This window comes from Ochotona curzoniae, unplaced genomic scaffold (genome assembly GCF_017591425.1).
Source record: "Ochotona curzoniae isolate NIBS_2020 unplaced genomic scaffold, NIBS_Ocur_1.0 patch106, whole genome shotgun sequence".
NCBI classification, from domain to species: domain Eukaryota; kingdom Metazoa; phylum Chordata; class Mammalia; order Lagomorpha; family Ochotonidae; genus Ochotona; species Ochotona curzoniae.
In genome coordinates, this window is record NW_024466647.1 from 33886 (window position 1) to 44317 (window position 10432).

The 10432-nt window shown below is 53.1% G+C and overlaps 1 protein-coding gene across 1 annotated transcript; it reads right to left on the reverse strand.

Moving 5' to 3' along the window:
• Positions 1-813: 813 nt before the first annotated feature.
• On the reverse strand, positions 814-9817 carry LOC121166266 (protein Mpv17). The gene is made up of 8 exons (XM_040995371.1): positions 9789-9817; positions 9302-9376; positions 3103-3218; positions 2851-2943; positions 2679-2774; positions 2429-2461; positions 2127-2179; positions 814-1206 (listed from the first exon to the last, which is right to left on the reverse strand). The coding sequence occupies exons 2-8, from the start codon at positions 9369-9371 to the stop codon at positions 1137-1139; spliced, it is 531 nt and encodes a 176-aa protein (XP_040851305.1). The 5' UTR covers positions 9372-9376; positions 9789-9817; the 3' UTR covers positions 814-1136.
• Positions 9818-10432: the final 615 nt, after the last annotated feature.

The window sequence follows — 10432 nt, forward strand, 5'->3', positions numbered from 1 at the left end:
TACTCATTACCTCTGCAGATTCCAGATTACATATTCAATGCCATACTTGCTGCAGTATAGAGTTTAAGAGACCCCAAAGAGCTGGAGTGACAGTCTGGGAAGAGAGGATGAGTGACATTTGCTGGACAATGGTCACAGGATTCAATACAGATTTATGGAACTGGTGAGTTGGCACAGCAGGTAAAGCTGGCAATCATGACACTGGCATCACATATGGGTCAGCTCAAACCCTGAATATTCCATTTCTGAGTTGGCTCCCTACTAATGGCCTGGAAAAGCAGCAGAGGCCCTGGCCACCCTTGTGGGAGAACCAGAAGCTCCAGGCTCCTGCTTTCAGTCTGGCTGCCCAGCTCCCAGGCAATGTAGCCACTCGGGGAGCAAACCAGCAGATGGAAGATCTCTCTGACTGAAAATCTTTCAAATAAACAAGTAAATAAATCATTTTAAAAGCCAAGCACATATTTTGGGAGTAGGTACTGCAGGTGGGTATAGATTGCAGTTGGGTACTGCCCAATGCTGATATGGTCAGTGATGACCCACACACACCGCAATGCCCCGCGAGATGAGCCTGATGAGCACAGCACCCAGGAGCAACATCCGGATGTGGTAAATTGAAGTGCAATGCATTCCTCACCTGTTCGTGATGATAATGATGTAAACAAAGCTACCAAGTTACCATCCTATCAAAGTACAGCACACGGTTATGCAGAGCACATAACTCGGTAAGAAACAACATTTGTAAGCATGTACTCCCACTTAGCAACCCGGGCCGCGTGCTGAGTGACACTGGTGGTGGTCTGTAGGTTTCACGTTTATTACCTTTCTTGATTGAACAAGAGGCCACCTCAAGTGGCTGGCCCGTACCATCTTGGTTTGGGTAGGTCCACTCTGGGAGGTTCACACTGACAAAATTGCCTAATGCTACATTGCTTGGGAAGTAGCGCTGTTGTCAGGTGATGCATTGTGAAGGCTCTACCAATTTCAGAAGCAGTCAGTTTACATTGCAGAGTGAATCATGCCAGCTCAAAGTGCCAATCCCAAATGCTTGGACCCTACCCCGGCCCCTTGGAGGAGGTTGTCTGACCATTCCAGAGTCAAGCTGTGCTGCAAGGTACACACCATGGAGCAATGTGGGTCTAGAGCTGGTGTGCCTTCCAGGACAGGTATGAGTTCCAGATGACAGCAACACACTGGACAACGGCCAACCTAAGAGGAAGAGTGAGGCAAGCTGGGAAGGCACAGATTGGCAAGGACAGTGAGAGGCTGGGGGAAGGGAGGCAAGACTTCCAGATTTAGGTTCCTTTCCTCAGCCCTTAGAGGAGGGCACAGCTCCAATCCTGCTGCTGTCTTCCTGGGTGACAAAGGCTAAACACCCTCAACAGCTGTGGGGACAGGCAGAGATTTGCCATTCACACCCTTGGTCAGGCCCTCTGCATATACACTTACGTATGCACCCTGCACAAGCTTTCTGCTTCCAGAAATGTCCTGCATGCTGGGTAAAGTAGCATCCTCTTTTCTTTATCTTAAACTAAGTTGGTTCTACTTTCAAAGCAGTTATAAAGGATCTTAGTGTTTGGGATTTGATTCCCAAGATGCTACCCCTTTTAGCAATGTGAATTATATAAATTTTGACTGCCTCCTTTGAGGAGTTTTGCGTTCTCCCCTATAACCCAAACCTGTCACCTCCAAGTATTTGCACTATTCATTGTGAGTTTCACTCTATGCGATTTTTAAAATTGTGGTTGAGAAATTACCTTTATTATTAGGATAAAATTGTACTTTGCAGTGAACAGGCCTGATCAGGTTCCTACCTGGGCCTTCTGGTCTACCTATCTGTGTAACCTAAACTACAGCACCCCAAGGAACTGCCCATCAAAGGCACAGAAACCAGAGTTGTGGATGCAGGATCCTCCCTGGGAAGATGAGAGGTCCGTGGGCAGGCACCTCAGAATAGATCCTGTGAAGTCTAAGATGTTTTAGAGAAAAATGCTTGGGAGTCTGAGAAGCCTTGCCCAGGAAAGGGTATGCCAGCTGGGGCCCAAAACAGCTCAGGGCTAAAATGAGTTCTTTGGCTGCTGGGTGACAAGGGTCTTCCTTGAAGGCTGGGGTAAGGGAGGGCGTCATACCTGTAATGCAGGGGCACCAAGTAGAAGTTGGCCAACTGCACAGCAGGCCAGAGCTGCAAGACATGGAAGGTGAGGGTTGGGTGGCTGCCTCCCTCGGTTGACTGCTAGGCTCAAGCATCACCTGGCCCCGCCCCAACATCTAGACAAGAGTGACAGCTGAAAACCTGCCAGGCACATCCCTGAGCATGCTACCTAAGGAAATGAGCACCCCACTGGAGGGGGTCCTGGGTTGGAATAACCCACCCCCAGGGCATTTCTGAACTTAAGGAAACAGGGCAGGCTATGAGTGTGTCAGCGCTCACGTAGTAGTTGGTGATGAGGGCATCCGGATAGTCCTAAAGAGACAGAAACAACAAATTAACATTTCCTCCTCTAGCAGCTCCCACATCCCAACGGGAATACTACACACCGCTGTCTACTCAAGGAGTTTACTCCTGCACCACGCCCCCCTCTGCTCCCCTGTTCTATCTGCCTGCACCCCCACAGTTTGCCTCTTGCCCCTGGGCTGCTAGCTTGGCAGCCAGAGACCTTGCCCACACCTGCCTGGCTTACCCTTTGTAGCTTAGCCCAGTTGTCCCGGGCTGACAGTCCATTGAGGGCACCTGCCAGTGGGAGGAAGCAGCCTAGAAAACATGGGGCAAAGCCCCCCTAGGGCAAGAAATGAAGGCTTCTGTGAGTACCTGCCCCCACCTGCCCTTTCTGGCTCCATTCTCTTTCTGCTTACCTGATCCACCAGCATCTTCTTCAGTGCATCCACTTTGGCATTCCCTGGGATGAGCCGGTCCAGAACCTTATACCAGCCTCCTACCACAGGGCCCTGAAAGTCAACCCCATGCAGGGAAGGGGACACATGGCTTTTATAACCCAAGTCCCAGGTGTTGCAGGGATGGCAGGGCTGGCTGACGTGAGAGAAACCACGGGGAACTAAAGGGTGGTGCAGAACCAGAGCACTGTCCCTGCTGGGTGCAGAACTTACCACAAAGCCACAGCCCAGAGACACCATGGTCAGAGTCCGGCTGGCCTGGTGTTCCCGCAGACCCCGCCTCTCCACCAGCTGCTGTGAGATAATGTCACCCAGGCCCATCAGGGACCCTGTGCAGGGTACACGGGGGTTGTCAGAACATGGCTGCTGTTTCCAGGAGGGAAGTGAGTCTGCTAAGCACATGAGGCACCCTGGGCCTCAGAGCTGCTTCCTTCTGCCTCAAGCCCCACCTCTCCCCAAGGACAGTCACACCTCATGTATGTACTATCAGAAACTTGGAAGAGGGGCTGGCATTGTAGCATAGCAAATTAAGCTGCCACTTTCAATGGCAGCATCCCATGGTGGTTTGAGTTCTGGCTGCTCCATTCTGATCCAGCTCCCTGCTCATGCACCTGGGAAAGCAGCAGAAGCTGGCTCAAGTGCTAGGACATCAGCTCCCACATGGAAGACCTGGAAGAAACTCCTGGCTTCAGCCTGGCCTAACCCTGGCTGTCGTGACCATTTAGGGAGTAAACCAGCAGTTGAAAGACCTCTTTCTCTAACTCTGCTTTCAAATCAGTAATTAAACTAAAAAAGAAACTAGGATGAGCAGGGCAGGGTCTAGGAGCTCTGAGCAGCAAAGAGGAGTCAGAGGACCTGGCATGATGGCTCAATGGCTGAATCCTACCCCTGCAAGCACTGGGATTCCATAAGATTGCTGGTTCATGTTCTGACTGCTCCACTTCCCGTCTAGCTCCCTGTTTATGGTCTGGGAAAGTAACAGAGAATGGCCCAATGCCTTGGGATCCTACACCCTCATGGAAGACAGAAGCTCCTAGCTCCTGGCTTCAGATTGGCTCAGCTCCAGCTGTTGGTGCCAGAGAGTGAACCAGCAGATGGAAGATTTCTCTCTCTCTCTAAATCTGATTTACCTTTCCAATAGAGGTTATTATTATTATTATTAAGATAAAGGAGGTGATGGAGTCAGAAACCAGACAGAGGAAAGAAAAGCTAAGATCCTGGGCCTGAGAGCTGCAGGATTATCTCACCTAAGCCCCTTGCCTTCAGAAGTGTGGAAATGAAGGTCCAGGATTTCACCTCTCCAGCCAGCCATCACACGATGCAGTCACATGTAGTATGGCAAGGAACCATTTTGCTTTTCCCTCAACTCAGTAAAGCCAAGGCCAGTGCTCTTTACCTGGGTCTTGGGGTTTCCATTTATGGAGCAGAGCAAGAGTGTTCAAGTGATGCCAGGCAGGTAGGTGACTAATGCAGCTAGTCCTGCCCGCTCTCGTGCAATCAGCTTATCCCCAACTTCCGCATTGCACCCTCAGACTGAACTGGTATAGGCATTACAGCCACGACTTCCAGCTCCCTGCACCGGCTTTCCCTCCTGTCACCCCACAGGTACCTCGCTCCAAGCAGCCCTAATCAGACGTCCCCACCCGGAAGGCCAAATAGATACCCTTGTTATTGACAGGGCCCCCTCAGTGACAGCAGTGTGATGCCTTCTCCCATATACAACCCAGTCCCCACCTGGACCCTGGGGAGTGACCCTGCGATCTCCAGCTTGCTTGTCTATCCTGTTGAGTAATGAGAGCCCCTCCAGTTCCGCAGCCACCACCGTCCCTATGCCCTCAATTAGCACTGGACAAATACAGCTTCCACCCTAGTCCTTGGCCCGAGCTGGCTCTGACGTCCATGCTGGCTGCACACTCACTGCTCTGCCCTTCCCCCATGGCTCTGCTCTACAGCAGCCTCGTCATCGGCATCTGGGGAAGGCCAGGAGCTGGGCTGGGGCTGTGGTTCTGGACCCCCTAGCTCACGCATCAAGGCAGCCCTGCCTGGGCACCCTGGGGCATTCCCCAAGTGGTGGGGGCTCTTCCAGGACACTGGATCTCACCTCCCCAAGGGGAATGATAGAAGCCTAGACACCTCTGTTGTCCTGGTTCCTCTCACACTCGGTGGAATACACTTGGTAAAGCGCCCCTTGTCAGGAACTCAGAAAATCACAGGCAGGCTCTGTGGAGAACTCCAAGCCCAGCCCCAGGAACTGTGGTCAGACTGGAGGATGGAGGAGCAGGAACTGGGACTTGTTTCCCGCACAACCCCCACAAACTTCCATCCCACAAGGATCACCAGGTGCATGCCCAGGGAGGAGGGACCAGCCGTGGGCAGGGGTAAGAGTGAGAGGGCCAGGATGGAGGGGCAGAAAAGGCAGTCACTTCCTAAACAGAGGAACAAATGTGTGGTCTATCTCCTCAGACCACATGGTCAGTCTGCCAAACAGCTTCATTCATTCACTCCTCACAACAGGCCTGGGTGGTGGCTGGGCCCACCTCCATCTCATGACAAGGAAAGTCTGAGAGCTAAGATGGACAAAGGCCAGCTCTCAATGGGTGCCCAGGAGCTCTGCAGGGAGTTCCCACCAGGCTGGGAACTGCAGGTCTGCACATCAGAGCTGCTTCTTGGACTAGGATGCTCTTTACTCGCCAGAATCCCATCATCCCTGGTCCCTGTCCCCTATGGAGATGCGGGCAGCAAAACTACAAAGCAGTGGCTTGCCTAGTCACACAAGCTAGAGGCCCAGCTTCTGCTATCTGGCAGTCATGGTTCTGGCTTTGAGGACATTGGATTCTAGGTCTCTGGAGTGTGCCCATCGAGGCAGAGGGACACCCAGGGGACAGCAGTAGGGCAACCTCCACCAGTCCTATTCATCTCAGATGCAACAGAGTCCACCTCTGCCCACAGATGACCTCCACGTTGGTCTAAGGCCTGTATTCATAGCCCACGGGATCCTCTGAGCAGGAAGGAATCAGACACTGAGATTCTTACCCACCTTTCCCAACTCAAAGCCCAAACTGACCACCCTTGGCATGATGGGTTGGCTCTGCATTCCCTCTCCGTGGACTTGGAAGTTGCAGTTGGAGACCTACAGACATCCAGCCCAGGGCCCTGATGGGGTAGGGCAAGGGGATGCTGGGCAATGATGCCCCAGTGCCAAGCTGGGCGTGGAGCCCAGGAGTAGACGCTGGCGCGGGTGTGACATCATATCCCTGGGCAGGTGCCAGTTCTCATGCCGTCACTGCCCACTAGATTGAGGGGGCAAGGAGCTGCCTCCCCCCATGCACAGGTCTATTTGGAATCACCTTCTGCCTACCAGCGGAAAAGCCCCAACTTTCACGCCAGGCCTGGGGAAGGGTGAACTCCCAACTTTCTATATTTTGCTCCTCTTCCGGCTTTTGTGTACATCCCTATCATGACACACTAAGCGTGTTCACAGCCGATGAGAAGGTGGAGGAACAGGAAGTGGCTTCTTGGGATGAGGAGCAGCACATGGGGCCTGGCTGGGCAGGTCAGGCAGCTTCTGGCAAGGGGCAGTTGCTACAGATCTAGGAGTCCACACTACTGATTTGCCTGGTGAGGAAGGAACTTGGTTTGCTTTACAGCCCAGGGGATGCTGCAGTTCAGCACCTGAGAGAGCAGGTGTCCACCTAGCCATGGGCACTGTACTAGGTACCGTTTTATTTAAAATTTATTTAAAAGAGTTTCACACTCACACAGATATTTCACCTATTGGTTCACTCCTCATTTGGCTAAAACAGCCAGTGCTGGGGCAGGCCAAAGCCAGAAGCCTCGCCAGGTCTCCCACAAGGGTGGCAGGGGCCCAAGGACCTGGGCCCTCTTGCACTGCTGCGCCCAAGCCATTTCAGGGAGCTGGATTACAAATGGAGCAGCCAGGGCTGAAACTGGCATCCACATGAGATATAGGCATTGGAAGGCTTTACTATATATGCCACAGCACTGGCCCAGCATCCTGGGTTCTAACAGCAGCCCTACCACCAACCACAGGAGACCTTAGTGCATGTCACTGTGCCCTGGCATCAGAGAAGAGGCAGGATAATTTCCTAGATTGTCGAGCTTTCCCACTCTGGCTTAACTCAGACTTCAGGGACATCAGTATCTGCAGGAGCTTGAGTGCTTCCATCATGGGACCAGGTGACCTAAGATGTCTAGAACCAGAAGGGCCCTCATGAAAGGAAGGGATTCAGCTTATGCAGACCCTGCAGAGCTCATGGCACACCTCTCCCCAGGCTGCCCGGCTCCTGACTGTGGCTTGACCAAAGATGAGGATTACATACTTCCGTGGAGCCATTTCAGATCTTCGTCATTTACCTAAGTCCAGTCAGCACTGCAGTTCAACCTAGTAGTAGTAGATCCTCCCTTCAGGCCCATCCCTGCCTGGGGCTTCACAGATGATGCCTTCTGGGACCAGGCAGCCCACATGTGAAGGCAAGGTCACATCCCATAGGATGAACCCTTGACCAATGCAGGATGGGAGTTGGAAAAAGATCTTTTCTCTAGAAATGATTGGTCCATCCAGACAGCAGTTCAAAGAGCTTCTCAACCAGTGTGAGACTGAGCAACAGCTGCCTGTAGCAAGGGCCAATCTGATCACACACTTTTATTCCATTCTCCCTCTTTCCCACCACCGGGTTACTTCCTACTCGTTAACTAAGCACCTGCACCCAGCCTAAGACAGTCATCTCTGTTCAGATCCATGGCAAGTGGAACAAACCCAACCCCAACACCACCTTGGGAGAACAACCTGTTGTGCCAACAGTCACAGGGAGGGCCCACCTCTGGAAACCTTAAGTTGATCAAGCATGTCTTCATCTCTAAAGCTTTTTGGAAAGGTTACATATGTTGGCCCCATGGAGTTGTTCGTATTATTAACGTCAAGTCCTAGAGAACTGACACCTTCAAAGGTTTATTGACTTGTCCTGATGATGCAGCCACCATGCCCTTATGGCTCTTACGGTTTAAATCCTTGATTTCCCAAAGCTGAGTCTGAGATTTTGCTTCTGTTTTCCTGGTGTGGTGGCCATGGGACCTACATCTACTACATCTGGCTCAGTGAGCTAAATCCACTGACTGCTACCCATCTCTCAACTCACAGTTTTCTCTGAATATAGAAAGTCAGGGGCTTTATCACCAATGGCCCAGCAGCCCCTTCTGCAGTCACATTTCTGCCCTCAGGCACCTCGAAGGGAGGAAAACAAAAAGACCATCCTTCCCTCCCTTGTCTGAGGGCCAGGAGGGGGAAACTTCCACCTGGCACTTGCTGGCCCTGAGGGAATTGGAGGCTGGGCAGAGGGCCCAGCGTGTCAGTTCCCATCACAGCCACACAGTCCAGTGTGAGTCACCAAACACACGCACAGCCAGGTGAGTCATGCAGGGTTGACGGATGCTTTGGGGACAGGACAAGAGGTGGCTGGGCACAGGAGGCTGGAGAGGGGTCCAGAAGGGGCAGGAGTCCGTCCGCTGGCCAGTCACCCCGTGACGTTCCCAGCGCTGACGCAGGGCTCTTCTGGCACCAGGATCTCCCTTTTCAAGCTGGCTCAGCATCCTCATTCCAGATGGCTGCTCTTTCCTCTCAACTCAAGCCAGACCCCATCTTCACCCAACCCTCCTCCCCTTTGCACAGCCCTGATGGTCCAGTCTGAGAGGCCTACAAAGTTGCTTAGCTCTGCGCTGTCCCCTCACATGAGCCACCCTGCAGAGTGAAGAATACTTGCAAGTAAGTCACTTGATTATTGTGGTGAGGCTGTTACTCAATCAACCAATTTAAGTTTTTTTTTTTTAAGTCTTGTTTAGTGCAGTGTTTGGGGATGCATACATACAGAGTAAACAATAGGCAAAGCAAACGATGACATAAACAAGTCAGTAGAGCCGTAATCTCGTGAATTATACACACTCTGAGTCTCAAAGCTGGGTTGATCCAAAAATGTCAAAAAGACTGTAAATTAGTGTTTTTTTTGAGTGTATGTCACAATAAGAAATACTAGGAAAAATAAACCAGCACTGCTTTGGATCTTGATTTCAGATGTAGGTGTTTGATCTCACATGGAATCAAGCACTGCTTTGTGGGCCCCGACTAGGTAATGTATCAAAGTGCTTTGGACATTACAAGCCGCACAGGGAGTCTTAGCTGGGGGCTATTCTCCAAGCTGCAGGCTGCTGGGGCAGGGCCTTGCCCCTCACTTCCAGTGGGGCTAACCTGCAGGCCTCTTGAAGAACAGTCTCCAGGCACCTCCCCTTCCCCAACATTGGCAGCCCCAAGGAACCACAGCCAACCTCCCCAGGGGTCTGAAGAGAAGCAGGAGGTGAGGGAGGCGTGGCTTCTCTACTACGGTGTCGAAAGGACACTCACCCGCAGTCAAGACCTGGACTTTCCACGGGTGCTCGGCCAGGACCCGCTGGTATGCCCGCCAGAGTGCCATGCTTCCTGCCAAGCCGAGAAAAGAGGGGGTCACCCCCACAGCTCCCAGGGATTTAAGACATCCTTGGCCCCACTTCCCACGTTCCCTTTCGCATTCGTCTTAAAGGAGGGTGGGCCCGAGAGAGATGTTTTCACAGAAGTCGTCCTAGACCATCGCGTGCGGAAAGGAAGGCTGAGGACAGCCACGGACTTCCCGAGATGACCACCTGCTACCCACCCCAGGTCCCGACTGAGCCACTCCTGAGGGCGAGCTTGTCCTGGCGCCCCATAATTCAGCTAGCACCCGCACGCATGTTGAGCCCAATTCCACGCCGGGCACAGTACCATCACTGCCGGAGCCTGGAATGATCATGTCCACTGTGGGCGCTCGCGGCGCGTGCCACTGCAAAGCAGTGACCGCACATCGCCCGCCACTCACCTGACTGCGCGCTCGGTGCCCTGCAGCCCGCCCACGTGACCCACGACGTCCGCCGCGAGCCCCGCCCCTTCCGCTCGGCTGACTGCGGTCTTCGGGGCTGCTGGCGGCCACCCGGGAGGTGGAGTCCTTGCTAGTCAGAGGAAGCAGCTCCGCTGGGCCACACACCCTACAGGCAGCCCCTTGTCCTGGTGGGCTGCCGTTGCCAGCAGTTATTTCACCTCCTTCCACCCTTAGATTGCCCGCAAGCCGATTGGCTTGTGCCTGCTCGCCCTTCCTGCAGGCGGCTAGGACTGTCGCCCCCTCGGAGCACACCATCTCAGACACTCCTACAGGAGGAAGGTCCCGGCCGAACTCAAGGCCCTCAGCTGTAAAAAGAAGGGGTGGCACTTTCAGGCTGGACCCTTCACTTCCAAGGGCTTTGTAAATAAGTCCGTGGGAGTGGGACTAGCGGTACAGGTTCTCAGTTGTCTTTAAGATAACACACCTTTAGAAAGAACCAACTGAAAGGGACCCACACTGGCAACTGGCCCGCAACTAGTTAATGCCCCTGCAAGCACTGGCATCTCATCTGACAAGAGGGACTATGTGAGCACCCTGCAGTGTCCTCCAGGTGCGAGGGCCTCCTGCAGGCCTTTTCCCCGCAT